Raw genomic sequence first — 21,628 nt, forward strand, 5'->3', positions numbered from 1 at the left:
AAACATCTGGAGGGCAGTGTTTGCAAACTCCCATTGTTCTAGGCGCACTTTGCGACAGGTAATTTCATTAGCGTGAGCAGTTTCTGAGTTCTGGGTGCAGTACTGCGCCTAAGATTTCAGATTAGAACTGCAGAGTGGAAGGAAAGGAGGACCTTTTTCTGCCTCCCCACTTCCATCTACTCTCTGAAGACTGGTGAAGAGACCTTCTTAAGAATATTAAGGGTGTGGGCAGGGGAAGGACTAGACCAGGGGTGGTCAACTCCCAAGAGGCTGCAATCTACTTTCTGAATTAAAATCTGGCAGTGATCTACCCCTGTTTTTAGGGGGTTCAGTTCAAAGTTGTTGAGCTTTTTTTAGGGCCTAGGCTGTGGTCCATTCCTGTGGTTATAACCTAGATTTATGGTGCCATTTAGCACCTAGCTTTCATATCTCAGTTTCTAACACTGCTGGAGGGTTCTAAATTAAAGAAGGCTTCTCTAGGGAATAGCAGTGGGGGCGGTGACGTACACCTGCATCAACTCTAGGCTGGGTTTCAAGCAGCCTTCAAGGGATCAGTGTTAGAAATTAGCCAGGCGCCAAGCACATATCGACCACTTGCAGCCAAGTGAAGATGCCTGCAGATCATTGGATCTTGATGGTTTGCGCAGACTAATACCACATCCTGTAGAATTCTATCAGTTGTATTTTATCCGCACAATCAGAATGAATTTAAAGAAACAAAATGCTTTTTCTGTGCAGTCTGAGCGGGAGCAGTCACCATTAAAAAATAGAGGCGTGAGTAGGTCAGTACAGTATATATGTGGACTGTCCCTGGACCAAGTGTCTTTAATTCTTTTAAGTTCTCAAAGTTCTTAAGTAATCTGAACCAGACACATGTATACATCTATACTAGACACATGTTTAACTGAGAATCAATCACAGTCAGTCCATCATTTGAAAAATAAGACTTTAGAGCCATCCTACCACAAAATGGCAACAAGGCATTCTGCTTTGGCAACTATAACCTTGGTTTAAGGAGCCATTTAGTGCCTAGCTTTATACAGTATATCAGAGTTTCTAACACGGTTAGCGATATACATATTCTGCTATTGAACTCTTTTGTACCAGGGAAACATTGTTGCACAATAGATTCTGCAATCTGTTGCTCAACAAGTTTCCGATACTGCAGCACTTGTACTGGATTTTTCGGCAGAATGTTACAACTCACTCATCTGCTAGTACATGACACTGGTCTCCAGGAAATTAAAAAGCCGAAAGAAATTTTGACCCTTAAAACACACACACGGCATATAGCCAGCTTCCTTTTGGGTGGAGTTGCAAATCCTTTTTACATCCTTTAATGAATCAACTATATTGGCTTCAGAACAGCTTCGTAGACATCGGAAACAGATGAGATCACTTCCCCAAACTTGAGAATCAGCAAAATACAGTATGTATCATACATTGGTGTAAACATTGAAAAGGTATTCTCGTTTTAAAATGAGGTGAATATTGGGGGGAAAGGCCCCATTGCCCTGGCCCAAACGCAACAAGCATGCATTGGTGACTAGACAGGCAAGTCATTAAGGGTACCTGGTAATTATACCTCACTGTTGTGACCAGAAGATATGTGTAAGTGGTTGCAGTCACCCATTTCACACAACACTTACTCTTTGGGATGCCTTGCTGACAGGGTTTGAAATTAGCAGGGCACCAGGTGCATTTTGTGCCTAAAGATTCTCCATTTGCGAGCACCTCAGAAAGTCTGGGTGCCATTTTTTGCGCCTGGCTGACACTCAAGGATTACTGAAATGTATGTGTTTTGAAGCCTCAAAGTATATGCTAAGGATAGACAATATGTTAAGGAGTTTAACAATAAGGAGTGAGGGTGTTTTGAAAATTGAAGTACAGTGGTACTTCGGGTTAAGTGCTTAATTCGTTCCGGAGGTCCGTACTTAACCTGAAACTGTTCTTAACCTGAAGCACCACTTTAGCTAATGAGGCTTCCTGCTGCTGCTGTGCCGCCGGAGCACGATTTCTGTTCTCATCCTGAAGCAAAGTTCTTGACCTGAAGCACTATTTCTGGCTTAGCGGAGTCTGTAACTTGAAGCATATGTAACCTGAGGTGTATGTAACCCAAGGTACCACTGTACCTCTGTACCATTCCAGAGCCCCGTTCGCATCATGAGCAGAACGTAACCCGTGTCTGCGATTCGCCGCGTCTGCGTGTGCGCGTGATGCCATTCTGAGCGTCTGCACATGCGTGAGCGGCGAAACCTGGAAGTAATCTGTTCTGTTACTTCCCGGTCACCGCGGGACGCAACCTGAAAAGATTTAACCCGAAGCGACTTTAACCCGAGGTATTACTGTATGGTACCAATATTTTTTATTGTAAACACCAAATTAAACATGTATTAACAATTTCTGTTAAAAGTGTGATATTCACAATGTGTCACTTATGTGAATTGCATATTAGTTCATGCTTATCAAAATAATAAAGTGTTACTGACATCCCCCCCCAAATGATGACTAGACATTCTGTTTTGGCCCCCACAATCTAAGTCCCAGAAGCCATTTGGCTCCTGGCTTTTCTATCCCAGTTTCTAACAATGCTTACTGATTTCATTATTGGTGTCAAGATCACCCTGAACCTTTTGGAGACAGTATGTCCTCAGGACTAAATGAGTCTTGGAATCGTGTGCTACCACTCACAGTGATTCAGTGGACAATTCTGTCTCTTTTAATTTTTCTACTTCTTTTGACTTTGTGTCCTCTTTGATGTGCCGTAGCATGTGCTTCTATGCTCAAGAGATAAGTGTCCCACTGGTTTTCTCCATCCTAATAGGCTTCCATTAACCTAGCAGTGCACACTTCCAGACCAATTCCATTTTGCAGGTGGGATTAAACTGTAGTCCAGCAAATTCAGGTTGCACAACATGGATTTGGTGCTCTTGTGCAACAAACATGTTTCCAAAAATAAGAAGCCAAAACAAAAAATCAGGAAGGTATAACTTCTCTGCAAAATAAAATTGGAATGTCTGCTCAGATAGGGTTGGGAAGTGACCTTAATTAATCTTTACAACCAAGCATGCTCACTTAGACTCCTATAAGGTTTCAGCTTATATTTGAGTTGGCAATTAACAATGTATGGAGTTCTTCACACAATTTTTACTTAACCAAGTGCTAAACATTAGGTGTTTAAAACAGTGTTCCGTGTGTATTTTGGAGAAGCATTCTTTTGTCAATTCCTTATTTAGGTGCCCTCTTGCTAATATCCTTCTGTTTGTTAATACCAGCAAAAATGACCGAAGGTTGATGTTCTAGCATTATCTTTGTGTGTGTGTGTGTGTGCGCGCGTGTGTGTGCGCCTACATAGTAATCCAGGACTGTGTCTCCCCTACTCCCTCCATGCATGCTTCTTAAGGATTATCTCATATTTGAGACTGGAAACTTGCCCATGTATTTTTGTTATTCAGTCGTTGAGATGCTAATACTGAGTAGGAGAATCTGTTGAGATGCTGGCTATTCACTGCTGAAGGGCACCTTTACGGCTCCGTGCATAGCAGTAGATGGGGAAGTGTCTGCTGAGAGCACTCTGGGAGTGTCTGCGTGCAAGTAGGGAAAATAGATTTCCGTGTTATCTTTAAAAGTGATATTAAAAAAACAAACCTCCCTTAAAAAAAATGATCCCTTTTTTGAGAGTAAAGGAGCTGGTCAACGTACTCTGGAACGCAGTCCAGCCGTTTGGTTTGTTGAAGTTATCCTCTGGGAATGTGCATGTGTCTGGAAGTAATTCACGAATGACTGATTTCCAAGCAAAGTCTTGAGCAAGACACGTGCAGCTTGCTGAGCACTGCGATCCACGTTGGCAGCATTGTGAGCTGTGCTCATTCTGTTCGTTCCAAGTTAACCCCCCCCCCCTTTCAAACACAAGTTATCTGGGTAACTTAAAGTAAAACGTTAGAAACTTCTTAAAACAGCTAATACATTAAAATAAGCTAAAAAAAACTGCAAGTTGCCGTTTAATTGAGATTAAACCGGCCAGCATGCTAAAACATTTAAAAGTCTGGTAAAATAAAGCAGGTTTTGCTTGATGCTGGAAAATGCATTGGAGCAGGTGAGCTGCTTGGGGAGAGCGTTCTGGAACTGGGGTGCCGCTAGTTGGGAAGGCCTTACAGTGGTACCTCAGGTTACATACGCTTCAGGTTACATACGCTTCAGGTTACAGACTCTGCTAACCCAGAAATAGTGCTTCAGGTTAAGAACTTTGCTTCAGGATGAGAATGGAAATTGTGCTCTGGCGGCGCGGCGGCAGCAGGAGGCCCCATTAGCTAAAGTGGTGCTTCAGGTTAAGAACAGTTTCAGGTTAAGAACTGACCTCCGGAACGAATTAAGTACTTAACCTGAGGTACCACTGTATTTCCAGTAGCACCTGCACCACACCTGGGAGGACAGGGAAACCCAGAGAAAGACCTTTGAGGATCTTGAAGGATAGCAGAGGCACATAAGGAGATGGGTACTTTGGCCCCAACACACTAAGAGTTTGTAAGTCAGGACCAGAACTTTGAACTGCTCAAAGCAGCTGATCCCAGTACAGTCGTACATTGGTTCTAGAACAGAATGTGTTCTGGGAGTCCATTCAACTCCCGGAGCTGTTCAAAAACCAAGGCGTGGCTTCCGATTGGCTACAGGAGTGTCCTGCAGCCAATCAGAAGCTGCGCTGGACATTCGGCTTCCAAAAATCGTTTGAAAACCGGAACAATCACTTCTGGGTTTTGATTGTTTGGGAGCCGATTTGTTCGGGAGCCAAGGCGTTTGAGATCCAAGGTACGACTGTAGCAGCCGTATTATGAAATAATTGCAGTTTTCTGCATATCTTCCTTGCAGGTTTAAATTTGCGTATGGTTTCCATGAATAAGGCTTCGGATGCCAAACGGAAGTTGGTGGGTGGGTTGGATTCGCTTAACCATCTGGATGGGCACCTTGGACTGTGCAACCTGCACTTAGATTTAGCAGCATCTTAGCTGTTGGGATTTTACATCTTCATTTCTGATAATTTTGCATTTGCTTCGGTTGCAGCAAAACCGTGATGCCTTTAGTGAAAATAACCAGGAAAACCTTAAGCAGCCCTACAGAGGCAGGAAATTGCACACGGCATGGCTTGGGCTCTGCTTAGCTGAGTTGGTAGAGCAACTTCCTTCCATTCAGAAAGTCCCAAATTCAGTTCGCAATGGCATCTCCATGCAGGGATGGGAACCTGCTGTCTTGAAACCCTGGAGAGTCGCTGCCAGTCAGGGTAGACAGTACAGAGTGAGATGGAAGCGGGTTGCATAAATGTTCCAAGTGCGCCAGAATACAGTTGAATCATCCCTGTAAAATAGTGACAATCTGGAAGCTACCCAGACGTAGGAAATAGGCTTGTTTTTGTCTTCCTTCTTAATATCTTTTTCAGCGTGTACTCAGAAAAGGGCAACCAAAATGTTCAAGGGGTGGCACAACTCCCCTATGAGGAAAGGTTAGGGAACTGTGGTATTTGCTTCCACAGGAAGTGTCAGGGGACTGCTATCGGAACAGGGGTGGAAGGCAGAGGAATACAGAGAGCCTCCCATGCTTCTGAGGAGCAGCTCCTCATCCAACAGTGGGGAAAACCACACCTCCAGTGGAGCAGAGGAGGAAGGGGAAAGCCGAGCGAGGAGAGGGCTCGAAGATGCTACTGAGAGCCCAAGCGCATCACCTAGCCCGGGTCGCCCAGTTTGCACAGAGGGGTGAAACGTAAGGAGGGGAGGCGAAGATTTGGGGTGTCTAAGTTCTTATGCTTGGGGGGGACCAGAAGAGGCCACTCCCGGAATCTGCAAGTGACTGAGACGGACATGAACTTTCTGGTTCTGCACTGTAAATAGTTTGCACAAATAAAACCTGTTAAAGACAGGTGGGAGTCCTGCCTGGTTACTCGTGAGCAGCCACCTCACCACCTGACAGGACGTAATGACAGCCACCAACTTTGATGGGTTTAAAAAGGATTCATGGAGTTTAAAGCTCTCAGTAGTTACTTGCCAGAATGACTGTGCTCTATCTCTGCTGTTGGAGGTCCAAATGCCAGCTGCTGGGAATTGGGGTGGGGTAGGGGGAGAGTGTTGTTACACTTCCAGACTTACCACGGGCATTTGGATGACCACTGTGAGAACAGGACGCTGGACTAGGTGGGCCTTTGTTCTGACCCAGCAAGGCTGCATTTATGTTCTTAGGTATAAATCTAATAATTAGATTTTGAAACTGTGGCAGGGGCTGACTTGTTTTTAATATCTGTGCAGTGCCCAGAACACTTTAGACTCTTCATGCAGCAGGATTAGAATAATATGCAGCAATGCTAGTTTATGCGGAGAAAAAGACCACTTTCCTCACAGTCTCACCGTTTTCACACGCCCCGGGGATTTCCAGAGCACAACTCTGTGGTTTTTTGTTTTTGTTTCTGCTGCCTTAAGTATGACTACTTCTGGGAAATTATAGTCTTCCTGCTGTCAAACCTTCCAGCTATTTTTGAGGCTTAGGGACCCCACAGCAAAGTAAACAGGCTGCTACTCTTTGAATGGGCTTGTAGCAGACAGAGCTGAGTTTCCGGATAATTCTGTTTGTTCTTTGACAACTTATTGGCAAATATATGCTTTGCAACAGGACAACAGGTACGCAGGACAATTGAAACATTTTCACAAGGAGCTTAGACTTCTTGCTTGCTTGAGGGAGAATGTGTCTCTTTTGATATATAACATTGTCAGTTGGCATTACTTAAGGCACACCCACTACTGTAGTTTCGTCCGTCAAAACACTTGGTTTCATCCAATTTGTCACACACAGGTGACTCCCTAGCAGATGCACAGCAGCCTTCACCAACTTGGTGTGCTCCAGATGTTTGGACTACAACTCTAGTGCAAAGCTGCCTGCTGCCTGGGGCTGATTGGGGTTGTCGTCCAGAACATCTGGAAGGCACTAGGTTGGTGAAGGCTGATTTTAAGGTGCCGCTTGCTTTGAGTTAAGTTTATACAGTGGTACCTCAGTTTACGAACTTAATCTGTTCCTGAAGTCCGTTCTTAAACCAAATCCATTCTTAAACCGAGGTGCACTTTCCTTAATGAGGCCTCCCGCTGCCTGTGCCCTTCCACCATTCGGCTTCTGGTAGTAGACCGCGGTAAAGTTTGCAAACCAGAACACTACTTCTGGTTTTGTGGTGTTCATAAACTGAATAGTTCGTAAACAGGACTGTTCGTAAACTGAGGTACCACTGTACTGAAATCTAGGTTTTTATTTCTGTGTTACCAGTTTTGGTTTCAGTATATATGCAAAACAAACGAGGCATCAGGAAGCCTTTGCTGATCTATGGCAGATTACCCAGAGATGTACAGTACTAGTAGATCCAGGATTCCACAGTGAAGGCACTGCTTACAGCAGAGCTTTCCAAACTTTTCATATTAGTGACACACTTTGTAGACCTGCATCATTTTGTGACACAGTACAGTGGTGCCCCGCAAGACGAACGCCTCGCGAGACGAAAAACTCGCAAGACGAAAGGTTTTTTCGTTTTCGAGTTGCTTCGCAAGACGAATTTCCCTATGGGCTTGCTTCGCAAAACGAAGCTTGCCACCGCACCCCGGACCTCTTTTGAAGCAAGGGGCGGCGGGGAGAAGATCGCTTCTCCCCGTTGCCAGCCCCGCAATCTCCGGGGACAGAGGGGAAGGCGCGCGCGTGCCTTCCCCTCTCTCCCCGGACCCCTTTTGAACCAAGGGGCGGCAACGGGGAGAAGCGATTCTCCCCGCTGCCCCTTCCCTTGCTTTAAAACAGGTCCGGGGACAGAGGGGAAGGCCCGCGGCGCTTCCCCTCTGTCCCCGGACAGTCTCCATAGGAACGCATTGATTGATTTTCAATGCATTCCTATGGGAAACCGTGCTTCGCAAGACGAAAAACTCGCAAGAAGAAAAAACTTGCGGAACGAATTAATTTCGTCTTGCAAGGCACCACTGTAATTCAGTTTTACTAGCAAACCAGAGGTTAAACTAACCCCTTTGTAGCCCCGAGAGGAGCATTCATGCAACACACTTACAGACTGCAGCTGACTTACTAATGTGTCGCAACACACAGTTTGGAAAGCTCTAGTGTTCAGTGTTTCTTGGCACAGTTCAAACCAGGACCTGCTGCCCGAAGGAAGTTTTACTTGATGCAGTCATGTGGGAATCCTGGTTTCAGTGCCTAGGGAAGTCCTGGTGGGGGAGGTCCCCCACCCCCCTAGCTAGCCTTGATCAGAAGGTGAAACCCAAGGCGCTTGCTTATGCTTCTTCCCTTGTTCCTTTTTGCAGGACTCAAGCTGAAATGGCTCACACCTGTCGGGGAACCATCAACTTGTCAACGGCTCACATAGACACGGAGGACTCTTGTAACATTGTGCTTTCCAATGGGGGAAGGACATACCACCTGAAGGCTCACTCAGAAGTGGAGCGGCAGCGATGGGTCACTGCTTTGGAGCTGGCCAAGTCCAAAGCCATCCGCATGAGGAACAACCAGTCAGGTAGAGTCCGTGCTTGGTGGGGAGGATCTTTCTGTAGGCCCCTCCTCTCCTGCAGAACACCCCAGTGGCAGAAGAAGTTGCAGGGGAAACTGGGGTCTGAGGAAGCATTGCACTGTTCCTTGAGAACTGCACCGTCCTTAGTGGAGGTGCAATGTCGTAACAGGAGCACTGAGCTAAATCTTGGCTCCTACGCCAGAAAACTAAACAAATCACTAGATTCTAATCCTTAATGTGGGTGCTGCAGGGGCTGGTTATGCAAGGCTCCTTAAGGTTCTGCAGCCGGAGAGAGGTGCCTTGCATGCCTGACTGTCTCCTCTAAGAATTTGGATAGGTCAGCATGAATCAGCAGAGCAAGCAGCTTTTCCACACAGCTGTGAGCTTGGGCCCAAAGGGGTTCAGAAACAGTACTTCAGCATTTTAAAACCAGAAATCCACAGGGCCCGTTATATCTTGACCAGACCTGCCGCCCAGAATCTCTTTATTTTAACTGTTAATACCTTCGACACAAACACACAGTCTTAGGGTGGCGTAAAGGTCTTGCCGCTGTGTTGAGTGACGGCGATACTAATGTTACATTTGACCGAGATGGAATGAAGAGGGCTTTCCAGGCTAGTAAATGAACTTGGGAGGTGTTGGTTTTCTGTGACACAGTCTTCAAGACGGTGACCACCGGTGGTGACCTTATCAGGCTTCAGGTTTGCGGGGTGGGAAGCTGCCTTGCGCATCTCGCGCTTCCTTTTCGGTAGTGTGCAAGCTGTTGGTGAAGGCCCAGGGATGCTGTGTCGCGTCTCACCCTCTGCCACAGGTCAAGCAATGACTACCAGCCGTGCCTGCCTCACGACCAGCCAGGGACTTGGTAAGGCATGTTGTCAGCCTGTTTAATTGAAAGAGCAGGGCAGCACCTGACAAGCCCCTGTGAGTGGCTGGAGACTTGGGCGAGGGCTGTGGCTCGGTGGTAGAACATATCCCATCAGGAGGGGCTGGGAGAGACCCCTGCCTGAATCCCCAGAGAGCCTTGTAGGGGTTGTGAATGGCAGGCAAGTGTGCAGGGGGAAATGGGGAAAGTAATGTGGATGTAAAAGTGGACAGGTTGTCCCTGTATTCTCTTCTCTTTCCTCGTCTCTGCAGTTACTAGTTGGAAAGGGCTGTAGCTCACTGGTTAGCGTACCCATTTTGCATGCAGAAGGTCCCAGGTCCAATCAGTCAATGTTTATTATGGGAAAGCAGCCAGCATACACCCAAGGTTCAATCCTTGGTGACTTCTGATAGGGCTGGGAATGTGCCCCTGGTCTGAAACCCTGGACAGCTGCTCCCATTCGGCGTAGACAGTGTTGGGTCAAATGGACCAGTGGTCCAACTTTGGTATAAGACAGCTTCCTGTGTTTTGGTTTGAGGGGTCAGAGGTTGTGCAACTATGCAACTCCTCCCTCAGTCTTACTGCTCCCTCACAATTTCCAGCCACTTGAGGGTTTCTACAGGAGAACGTTTGTCTTGATATAGTTTCAGGGGGTAAATTTGCAGCAGGTTTATTTATAGAGGAACTGTAATATCTTACAAAACAGATATTCAAGGCTGCAGTAAGTGGGGGGTAGGAGGGCAGGGGGAAGCAGCTTTCTCCAGGACAGTCTTCCCCAGCCTGATACCCTACAGATTATTTTTTTTGGACTACAGCTCCCATCAGCCCCAGCCAACATGGCAAATGGCCAGGGTTCATGGCAATTGTAGTCCAAAAGGTGCCAGGTTTGGGAAGGCTGCCCTAGGAATAATACTGGAAGAAGCTTCCTTTGGAATGAATAGAACAGTTTTCCTAAGCAACATGCTTGAGTAATGAAAGGAAGGTGGTGGTATTATATTTTGGGACTGCTGTATGGAGATAATAAACATTTGAGATACATCAGGGCCATTTCCAGGGCTTCTAGGAATGCTTCTGCAGGTATGAAAATAGTAACGTAAACAATGGGTCAACGTCTTAGGCACAGCTTCCAAGACTGTAAAGCAGGTGTGACCAGTGTGGTGCCCTCCATATACTTTGGACTACAGTTCCCATAACTGCTGACCTTTGGTCCTGCTGATGGGAATTGTAGTCCAACAGCATCTAGAGGGCACCATATTGGCGACCTCTTGCTATAGAAGTGGTTCCCAATTAATTATATGTAAACAAAGTTATTAAACTCTTTCTTCCCACCCTTCCTGAACCTTTTTGCTGTCAGCCTGTCATTGTGCTATTACCTTGCCCTGAATCACTTTCTACCAAAGATAATTTGCTTCTCTCTCTCTCTCCCCTCCACCAACGCATACACACAGATTCCTTTAGAATGTCACATTATTCTTCCTCTTTTTCCCCTAGCCCAGGCCCCCTCAGCCATGTGTTCATTAAATCCACGCCCATTAGATCCAAATTCAGTACTTTGTCAACTTGGCCAGACTTGTTTCCCCTCTGTCTGTTCGCAAGGATGGATGCATTTGCTAGCTCCTTTCTGACACTCTTGACTTCAGGAAGCCCCAGTTTCATTCCACTTTGAAGATAGAGCAATGTCATAACACAGATTAAAGGGATTTTTAATCCTCTTTAGAGACCATAAAACCACGTTTTGCCTACATCTGGCACTAAAAATAAACAAGCAGTCCACCCCAGGATTTTTTCAATGCTCTCTCTCTCTGCTTGCAAGTCTGATTAATTCCCGCTGACTTTAATGGAATAAGTATAGCGGTTTGGTATTAAAACCTGCCGAGTCTCCCCTGCAGAAGCTGGTGGAGTGGGGGCTGCCCAAGGGACGTAGGAGCATGTTGCCCTTTTATGGAGGCTGCTGGGCGTCTTTTTAATTAATCATGCCCTACAAGCCCTCCTGTTATTTCTGCTTCTTTTCATCACACAGGCTGGTTGTGTTTGCTTGGGCTTAATGGGTGTGAACATTATGCAACATGAGCTGGCTGCTTGGTTGCCGGGTCACTTGGGGTCGCCACTTGCTCGCTTCTAGCCTCCTTGAATGAAGGGTCTTTTCTCTTGCTGTCATCTCTGAGAGCTGGCACGTGCTCCTCCCCCCCCCCCCAAGTGAGCATCAGGATCTGCCCCCTCACTTCCATCAATCTAGTTCCAAAGCTTTGTACCTAGTATAAAGGCAGGGTTGCATCATCAAGATGCCCTTCAGCTGGAGATCCCTTTGCAAAACCACAACTGCCTCATCTGGGATAGAACAATGTTTCATTTGATCAGGAAATTGTGTGTGTGGCTCCAGAACCTGAATTTCCTACCTGTTGCCAGAGGCTTCCTTCCTGTGTTGGCTGAAGAAGAGAGTCCTGATGAGCAAAAAATAATAATTTCCCCTCGTCAGTGAATCGCTAGAGCGTAAATGCCATCTTTCTAAGGCTGGAGGAGAAAGGGCATGATGCCCTTTGCACACTAGCGTGACTTTAAATCAGAATCTTTAGTGTGAATTTAAATGAGAGCCTTTGGCTTTTGGGCTTCCTGTTAGGGCATCTGGTTGGCCGCTGTGAGAACAGGATGCTGGGCTAGATGGGCCTTTGGTGGTTCTTACATTCTTAAAACAATATGAAGCCTTGCACAGATGGAGATGTTGGCTCACACATTTCATACACCTTGCTGGGCTGTAATACTGACATTCACATCTGAGGGTTGGTGTAGCTGTAGGCTGACTCTCTGCGCTTCAAGGGGGACGGACTCCTTTTGTACTGTTTACAGTGCTGCATGCAGTCTGTTTTGATCCATTTGCGCACACCCTGTCTTGCCAGCTGGCAAACCTTTCTGAACCTGGCAGTCCTGTTTGGTGCTTGTGCCCTGGGAGAGGAAGGGAAGGCAGAAGAGTGTGCAAGGAAACAGTACAAGTGCAAGTTGTGTGTGTTAGAACTCCTTAACTGCACTATAGCCTCTGCACACACCTGGGTTGCTTCGTAATATGGTGGTTCTACACCTCTGTTTTTCTTTTCAACTTCAGGTGGGTTTTATTTTAAAAACCACACAATTCAGCATGCTCAACAGCACAGTCTAATGAGATACATAAACCTATTAAATATACAATACAGTCAGTGGCGTAGCGTGGGGGGTGCAGGGGGGGCCGGCCGCACCGGGCGCAACATCTGGGGGTTAGGGTTAGGAGGCGCAAATCCACGGGTTAGGGGGCGCAAATTACTTGCCTTGCCCCGGGTGCTGACAACCCACGCTACGCCACTGAATACAGTCATACCTCGGGTTGAAGTTGCTTCAGGTTGAGCGTTTTCGGGTTGTGCTCTGCGGCGACCTGGAAGTAACGGAACGCGTTACTTTTGGGTTTCACAGCTTGCGCACACGCAGACGGTCAAAATGTAAGCTTTTCACCCCAGGCTTTTCTAGGTGATTTTGCTCAGCTGTGTATTTCCTCCTCCCTGCTGTGTCCTTGGTGCCCCCTAGCGGCAGCTGTTTTACTTGTGGGATTTTCCGGGAATAAAGTTCTGACCTTCCAGAATCTGTGCCCTCCTTCTGTGTTTTCCAGTGCTTTTTTCTAACCTCGCACTCACCCTTGCTTTCCCTCTCTTTCCCCTACTGCCCCGTGATGGACATCCCGGTTGTGAAAATCTCCAACTATTATCTGTTTCAAATGGAAGCATTTAGATCAAATAGTCCTCCAATGATTTGTTTGCTTGGTGAATATAAAATACAGCAGCACCAGAGCTGTAATACTGAGCCATTACTTCAGCCATGGGGAACCTTTGGCTATTCAGACGTTTTGCTGAACTACAACTCCCACCATCCCTGGTCATTGGCCACACTTGCAGGGGCTGATGGGAGTTGTGGTTCAGCAACATCTAAAGGGCCAAAGTCTCTCCATTTCTGCATTACTTGAAAGAGGTGCCATGGAATTGAAATGCAGTGTCACATATTGTTCTTCCACTGGTTAGGCCTGAAAAGCTTCTGTTTTGTCTAGAACATTGTACGTATTTGTGCCTGTTTGAAAACATTTTTCTTTGTTTTGTCTTTTTCCTTGATGTCCTTTTGCATTCATGTTTCCTGCCTCTGTAAAACCTTTGGTGGAGGGATGTATATATGTATGTATGTGTGTGTTCATTTCAGGTGCTGGGTTCATATATATCCACTCTCTTCCACTGTTACTGATGCCATTAATAATTGTGTCACACATTTACCATTTCCATCTTTTCTGCTGTTCATCAATAAATGTTGCATGCATATAACCTTTTGTGGCTTATTTTGTTCGTTTGCTTTTCCCCACTTCAAATAGCAAAACCTAAGAATTTCATTCTGTGCGCTGCACATGGTCAAGGTTTCCTTCCTATTTTCCATTTTCTTTAAGCTTTCATTTCTATATTGGGAGTGTTTGTTTAGAGCAGCTTTTCTCAATCTGTGGGTCCCCAGATGTTGTTGGACTACAACTCCCATCACCCCTAGCTAGCAAGGCCAGAGCTCAGGGATGATGGGAGTTGTAGTCCAACAACATATGGGGACCCACAGGTTGAGAACAGCTGGTTTAGAGCATTTGTACTCCAACTCTTCACCCAAAAATGCTTCCAGGGTGGCATACGTGTGATTAGTTAAAACAGTCCTTGCCCGCAGGCTTACAATCTAAAAGACATGTCACACAAGGAAAAAGGGGCAGGGAGGGAAGAGGGGTGAAAGCAAACTCAAGCATCACATTATTAAAGTTAGGCAGTAGTTCTTATAACTCCCAGAAAGTGCTTAGCAATATTTCTCAGAAGTGCACATGTATAAGTGGACACACTCTCCAGTTTGCTTTAGACATGCATCAACCTTCCCAGTCTTCTGTGCTCCACCAGATGCTTACCACCAATTTTGTCCTGCTTTAACACCACACAATAATCTGCTTTTTGCCCAGCTAAACTACAGAAGCATGGAGTGTGGGATGGCAATGAGACCATCAGTGGAAAGGTTAGCCCCCTGCTCTCTCTCTCAGCCTGTGAGAACCCGGGGTTAATGGTTATGGGATGGGAGGGTCAAGGCTAAGTTGGGTGTAGAAGGGGAATATTCCTGTAAATAATTGGTCTTCTGGTAGATCCCTGACTCTCTTATGTCTGCCCTAAGGCAGCACTGTCAGGAAGCTTTTATGGGAGCATCTTGAGTTTTGCTTTCCACAGCAAAGGATGGTGTTGGCTCTTGATAGGTTTGAGGGTTAATTGCTGGCAAGACAGAAGCATTCTGTCTCCTCCAAAGCAGATCTGTAGCCACTTCTTACAGGTATGATGTATAGAGCCCAGGCTGGATCTACACTGATCTGGAAAAGGCTATTAAAAACACTATTAAAAAATACAGCTCCCAATGCAATTTGCGACTGGTGACAGATTGCTGCTCTACAGCGCCCTCTGGTGTCACATTTTCAGAATGCATTTTAAACGTCATAACTCACCAGTGTAGATTAGTCCCCAGTGTGGTATAATGGCTAGAGCAGTGTTTCCCAACCGGTGTTCCGCGGCACAGTAGTGTGCCGGGAGATGTTGCCTGGTGTGCCGCGGCGGCTACAGCGGCAACCTCGGGCGGCTCCTGAGGCGGCGAAGGCGGCCCAGCGGCCGGAGGCGAAGACGGTTACGGCTGCTCCCGACGCTCACCAGCGGCCTCCTCTTCCTCGCCGCTGCTGCTTCGCGGCTTCTCCTCCGCCTCCTCCTTCTCCTCGCCACCGCCTTTTTCGGGCTCCGGCTCCTTCTTCCCCTCAGGCTCCTCCGCGGAAGGCCCGTCCGGCAGCTCGGCCTCCGAGTCGCCGCTGCTGCTGCCGCCGCCGCCTCTTTCTCCTCCGCTACCGCCGCCGGGCTCTCCTCCTCCTCCTCCTCCGGGCCCCTCGTCCTGGGCGGGCAGAGCGGCGGGGGTCTCGGCGGCCGCCGGGCTCTCCTGGGTCTCCTGCATGGGGGGCTACGCGGCCTTCCCGCTCGCCTCACACGCGCGGCGCACGAACAGGCAAGGCGGCGCGCTGGGCCGAAAAGGGGGAGGGAGGGGGTACAGAGCGCGCTGGCGCGCGCGCAGGCGCGCGCACAGGCAAGGCGCCCTCTCGCCGGGCTATGTGCGCGAGAGCGGACCCGGCGGCGAGTCTCGCGAGAGGGGCAGGGACCAACTCGGCAGACGAGAGGGGGAAGGAACGGATTATATGTTAATTTCCTATGTTAATGGGCTAGGACAGGGTTTGCTTTCCCCCTAGGAATTAGGCGTTTCGGTCTTGAGGTACGCTCGCTTCACACCCCACTTGGAGGTTCCCCGGCAAGGAACCGGGGAAGGGGGAGGGAAAAAAATTGAAAGTTACACCCTCCCGGCGTGACGCTGCGCGCTGACGTCATGGGGCGGGGCTTTAATGGTGGTGTGCCGTGAGATTTTTTTTCAGTAAACAGGTGTGCCGTTGCCCAAAAAAGTTTGGGAAACACTGGGCTAGAGCAGTGTTTCCCAAACGTTTTTGGGCAACGGCACACCTGTTAGCCGGAAAAAAATCTCGCGGCACACCACCATTAAAGCCCCGCCCCGTGACGTCAGCGCGCAGCGTCACGCCGGGAGGGACGCACAAAAGCGAAAGTTTTTTCCCTCCCCCTTGCCGGGGTGGGAGGAGGCAGCAGAGCGAGGGCAGCTGAGGCGGCGGCGGCGATAGCGGGCGGAGGAGGGGGCGGCGGCGGGAGTTGCTGCTGCTGTTGTTGCTGCTGCTGCCCGGACATGCCGGCCTCCTCCTCCTCCGCTGTCTCGCGGTGCCTCCTGTCTCCGCTGTCTCCCTTTTGCGCGCGCTGCCCCGCCGCTCGGCACCACCACCGCGGAGCCGCCCCCGGCTCGACGCGGATCCTCGCCGCCGCCGCCGCCTCTCACCGCCCGACTCGCCCGCCTTCCTCCCACGGCACACCAGCCGATGTCTCACGGCACACTAGTGTGCCGCGGAACACCGGTTGGGAAACACTGGGCTAGAGTGTCAGACTAAGGCTTTGGAGACCAGGGTTCAAATCCCCACTTAGCCATGAAAATCACAGGGCGACTTTGGGGGCCAGTCACTGCCTTTCTCAGCCTAACCTACGTAACAGGGTTCTTTCTGGGGATTAAATGAGGAGGGGGGAACCATGTACGCCACCTTGAGCTCCTTGGAGAAAAAGGTGGGATATAAATACAATTAAATAAATAAATAAACAAGCAGAGAAGAGAGGGGTTGGCTTACTGATGTTTTGTGGGGAAAGTTGTGAGGCTCTGTGCTAGGGTAAACCCCATCCCTGTTTGGGTCCTTTCAACTTGTAGGGCTACCTGAACATTCATATGACATTCATTCATTCATTCATTCATTCATTCATTCATTCATTCATATGACATTCATTCATTCATTCATTCATTCATATGACATTCATTCATTCATTCATTCATTCATTTCTTTCATATACGACCTTTATCTGCCAAGGAACTCAAGGTGGTGAACCTGGTTCTCCCTCCCATTTCATCCTCACAACAACCCTGTGAGGTAGGTTAGGCTAAGAGATGGTGACTGGCTCAAGGTCACCCAGTGAGCTTCAGGGCTGAGTGGGGATTTGAATCCTGGTTTCCCAGGTCTTAATCCAACACACTTAACCATTTCACCGCACTGTCGCTAAAACAGCATGTGATCAAACTGAGTGAGACTGTTCAAAGATCTTGGAACATTATTTACTTTTCTCTGAAAATTTGCTTTCACAATTCTGCTCGTAGTGTGTGATGACCCTGGTTGCTTTGACACTAAAATATGTTTTTGGACAAAACCACACAGAATGTGTGTTTCTCAAAATTTGACAAACACAGATGCTAATGCAAGAATTCTGTGCCGCCTTTAAAGTGTAACTAATTCATTACAGTGTAAGCTGTAGTTTAACTCTGTAATAAATTTGTTAGGGTTGTATGCAGTGCTGGCCCCCTGCTCAGAGTAAAACCACTGAAATTAATGGACCTCAGTTAAAGTCATATCCATTAATTACATTGGGTCTGCTCTGAGCAATACTAGCACTGCATACAAGAAGACTGGTGTTCTTACTGAGACAGAGTGACCCTTCTGGAAGATGCAGAAGTCTCTCCCAATGAGGACAGCCTCTGGTGCTATACCTTGCCTGCTTGGAATGCTTCCTAATAGTTATATAGCACAAATATTTCCCTGCCTCAGTTCAGCTGTTACTTTCAAATTAAGCTGGAACTTAGCAGCAGCTGCTGTGATAATTTATTTGTACCGGAGAGAAGAAATATATAACATGCAGGCAATATTCCAGGATATGAAAAGGTTGCTGGACCCACCAGCTTTTTCTGGGTCTCTCGTAAGAATTACAAAGCTTACAAAACATGGCTTACTGTTTCTATGCAAGTGAGAATGTTTGGGACAGTTACTCCCTATAGAAATTTGAACATTATGCTGGTGGCCACAAGGTGGCTGTGTTGCATTTGTCTTTATTGTAAGGAATGCAGGATGGGGAGAGTATATTTGGTGCACATTGAAAGAAGTTGCATACCGCTTTAAGGAATTGTGCTTCTCCCAATGAATCCTGGGAGCTGTAGTTCATTGTTTGCTGCTGAGAGATGTTGGGAGACCCCCCCCCTATTCCTCTCACAGAACTACAACTCCCAGAATGGTTTAGCAACCAATCTCTCTTCCCAGGGAACTGTGGGAACGGTAGCTCTGTGAGGGGAACAGCGGTCTCCGAACAACTTCCAGCACCCTTAAGAAACTACTGCTCCCAGGATTCTTTGGGGGAAGCCATGACGGTATTTCGCACGGGTGGGTCCTAAATCACATGATGTCTCCCAGATGTTTTGGACAGTAGCAGTTGCTCTCAACCCACACCCTGTAGGGCCACTGTGCTGGTTTCCAGGAAAGGAGGAGGGAGGCTGTATAAGAAGGAAGTTGCAATGGCATAAGCTGCCTGGTGACCTCGCTGACCAAGAAGCCCAGGGAAGCATTCTCAGGGGCATTAGCTAATACATACCCTCAGTTTATTGGCTAAACCTGTCGGAATAGGATTACTCCGGAAGTTCCAAGAAGCTGAGACGCACTGTTTGGTGCCTGCAGAATTCTCTCTCTGTGAGAGAACCATCTTGCAAGCCCTGGGATGTTCTCCCTGCTGTTATTCAAATACGAACTTTCAGTTTCTAGAAGCTGTTTCTAGCCAGACCTGCTGAGTGATCCACATTCTCCTTTAAAAGGGACCCTGCTGTTTTGGGGAGGGCAGGGGGTGAGGAGGGAGAGATCCCCTTCACATTTCTTTCCTGAGCGCAAGGAGCTAAAGCTAAGGGTGCCCTCACTGATTCAAGTGGCACGGTTGTGCCAGCACGGCTACAGCTGCTGGAGCAGGTAAGGACTATTTATAAAAGTCTATGTGGAGGGGTGGGTTGCAGCTGGGGCCTCTGGGTAATGAAAGGAATGGGGCTTTTGTGTGTGTGTGTATACCTGTAGGGAATAAAAGGGACGTGGATGGTGCTGTGGGTTAAACCACAGAGCCTAGGGCTTGCCGATCAGAAGGCTGGTGGTTCGAATCCCTGCAACGGGGTGAACTCCCGTTGCTCGGTCCCTGCTCCTGCCCACCTAGCAGTTCGAAAGCACGTCAAAGTGCAAGTAGATAAATAGGTACTGCTCCGACGGGAAGGTAAACGGTGTTTCCGTGCACTGCTCTGGTTCGCCAGAAGCGGCTTAGTCATGCTGGCCACATGACCCGGAAGCTGTACGCCGGCTCCCTTGGCCAGTAAAGCAAGATGAGCGCCGCAACCCCAGAGTCATCCGCGACTAGACCATTTACCTTTACCTATACCTGTAGATGTCCCAAATTTGCTCACCCTCCTGCCAGTAAAAGCAAAGTCCAGTCCTTCCCAAACATTATAGAACATGAGACTTTTAATTTCAGCATTGAGGGCTCAAGCCCTACGTTGGGTGAAAGACTTGGTGATCCTCCTGGTCCCTTTGAACTCTGAAGTTCTATGATTAAAAGAGGCAGCAAGGACAAAGACCCATGGAGCCACCTCCCAGGCAGCAGGAAAAAAATGTAGCGATCTTTTCTACCGTAGGCTGATTGTGGCCTTGCTGATTCTTTGAGAGAAGGAGACTGAATTCCTAGACAGGGTTTTATTTTGTATGTGTGTTTAAACAAAAGAACATTTCCCCAGCATTTCCATATTAGTGTGAAGTACCAGACTAATCAATCTGCAGCTAAGGGAAAGCTAGAAGTAGCTTGGTGAGATTTGTAATTGTTCTTGCAGGGAAGGAGCAGAGATTCCACCCCCCCCCAAAAAAAAATGTAAATGGAACTATTTTGCACCTTATTAAAGAAGAATGTTTGCAAAAGGTGGGGTGCTTGGCTTCCTTGCAGTGCTTTGCAATAGCTCACCACATCCTATACATGAAACAAAATGGATCGGGACCTGTGATTGAATTGACTTGACCTCCCATAATTTCTAACCATTGAGCATGATGGCTGGGACTGATTGGGGTTTGGGGTGCAGCAACATCTGGAGGGCAACAGGTTGGCTAGCTCTTGAGTTTCTGTATGGATCACAAATTGGGAGCGGATGCTAAGCCTGGATGCAACAGCAGGGGGCAACAGCGCTGCAGTAGTGGATGGGTGTTTACAAAAGCTGAGCAACAGTTTGTGTGTTTGCAATTAAGAGCCCAGTTTTATGATGCACAAAGGCTATCATCTTCCTTGCTGGGTTTTAAAGTTGCAGTATTGTTGCCGTTTTTTGGAAGTGCCACATAAACACAAATAGGGCCCTGCTGAGCTTCATTGCTTTGTATGACGCACGCTCACCAAGTCTGCTGTGAATCAGCAGCAAATGGATTGCAATTCTCTTTTGTTTTGTTTTGTTTTGTTTTTATTTAAAGGCAATTCCCTTCATTTTGAGGAGCAAATTAAAATAGAGGGTATGACTTGTGCTAAATTCCCAAAATGAAAACAAACAAAAACATTTAAGGAAACAAAGGAAAATAATCAACTGCATGAAAGCAAAATGAAGCTACCACCGTTAATGAAATATCAGGCAGCTTAAAAATATGTGCTCTACGGGTTGCCTCCCACTAAGTTGGCAGCAGCGGGAGCTTTCCCGCCTAAGCTGAAGGAAGGGAGGTCTCAGGACATAGCCAAAGTCACAGTGGGCTTCATTGGCAGTTTTAAATTTAAAATGAGCAGTTTCATTTGGGCTCTGCAACCACCCAGTTGCCAGTTCAGCATGTCTTGCCACAGGGACGTGGGTGGGTTAAACCACAGAGCCTAGGACTTGCCAATCAGAAGGTCGGTGGTTCGAATCCCCGTGACGGGGTGAGCTCCCGTTGCTCGGTCTCTGCTCCTGCCAACCTAGCAGTTCGAAAGCACGTCAAAGTGCAAGTAGATAAATAGGTACCACTCCAGCAGGAAAGCAAACGGCATTTCCGTGTGCTGCTCTGGTTTGCCAGAAGCGGCTTAGTCATGCTGGCCACATGACCCGGAAGCTGTACGCTGGCTCCCTCGGCCAATAAAGCGAGATGAGCGCCGCAACCCCAGAGTCGGTCACAACTGGACCTAATGGTCAGGGATCCCTTTACCTTTCCTTTATGTTTTGCCATTTCTGAACCTCTCTTTCCACAAAGCAAAGTATGGTCATCTGTTTGGGTGCACCAAACCAAGTGGTGATTTATCACATTGTATAAATCTTCACACAGAATTCTGCACGGAATTCAGTTCCACTTCAGTGTAATAACATACCTACATACATAATTTTATTTAGGAAATGTTCTTGTGTTTTATCTTGTATTTTATTCTGTGAACCACTCCGGGATCTCTTGATGAAGGGCGGTATTTAAATTAAATAAATAACAGTAATTTCCACAGTTCAAATGATGCTCAAGGTGACTGACAACATGAAAAACAACAATGTAACTGCAACATATCAAAGTGTTCATAATAAATAAAATATTAAAGGATATACAGCCAAATGGAACAATTTCCACATAAATCACAACAAGAGTGAAAATAAAGATACAAAAAACCAACAGCAACCCCCCCAGAGCAACACCCCAGCCCAAGAGCATGTAACGAGCTGTACTAGTAGGGGCAATGCACATTAAAAATATATATGGGGGCTTTTGATCCCATTTAGAGCAGGTGTAGAGTATTGAGTGCTTCCCTGTCGTCTTGGCAAAT

At 47.3% G+C, this 21,628-nt stretch overlaps 1 protein-coding gene across 5 annotated transcripts in view; it reads left to right on the forward strand.

Annotated features, from left to right (window-relative positions):
* The window catches only part of OSBP2 (oxysterol binding protein 2), a gene marked incomplete at its 5' end in the record, with an annotated part of 155,889 nt that overhangs the window by 24,150 nt on the left and 110,111 nt on the right, over nucleotides 1–21,628 (forward strand). For 2 of the 5 annotated variants that reach the window (XM_083478548.1, XM_083478551.1), the window contains one exon: nucleotides 8,325–8,533. In XM_083478548.1, the coding sequence (XP_083334674.1) occupies nucleotides 8,325–8,533 (209 nt within the window). Of the gene's footprint in view, nucleotides 1–8,324; nucleotides 8,534–8,612; nucleotides 9,390–18,706; nucleotides 18,814–21,628 lie in introns of those variants that run through there. The other 3 variants (XM_083478553.1, XM_083478555.1, XM_083478550.1) reach the window with 3 other exon arrangements.

This window comes from Podarcis liolepis (genome assembly GCF_965112155.1).
Source record: "Podarcis liolepis genome assembly, chromosome: 15".
Taxonomy (NCBI): domain Eukaryota; kingdom Metazoa; phylum Chordata; class Lepidosauria; order Squamata; family Lacertidae; genus Podarcis; species Podarcis liolepis.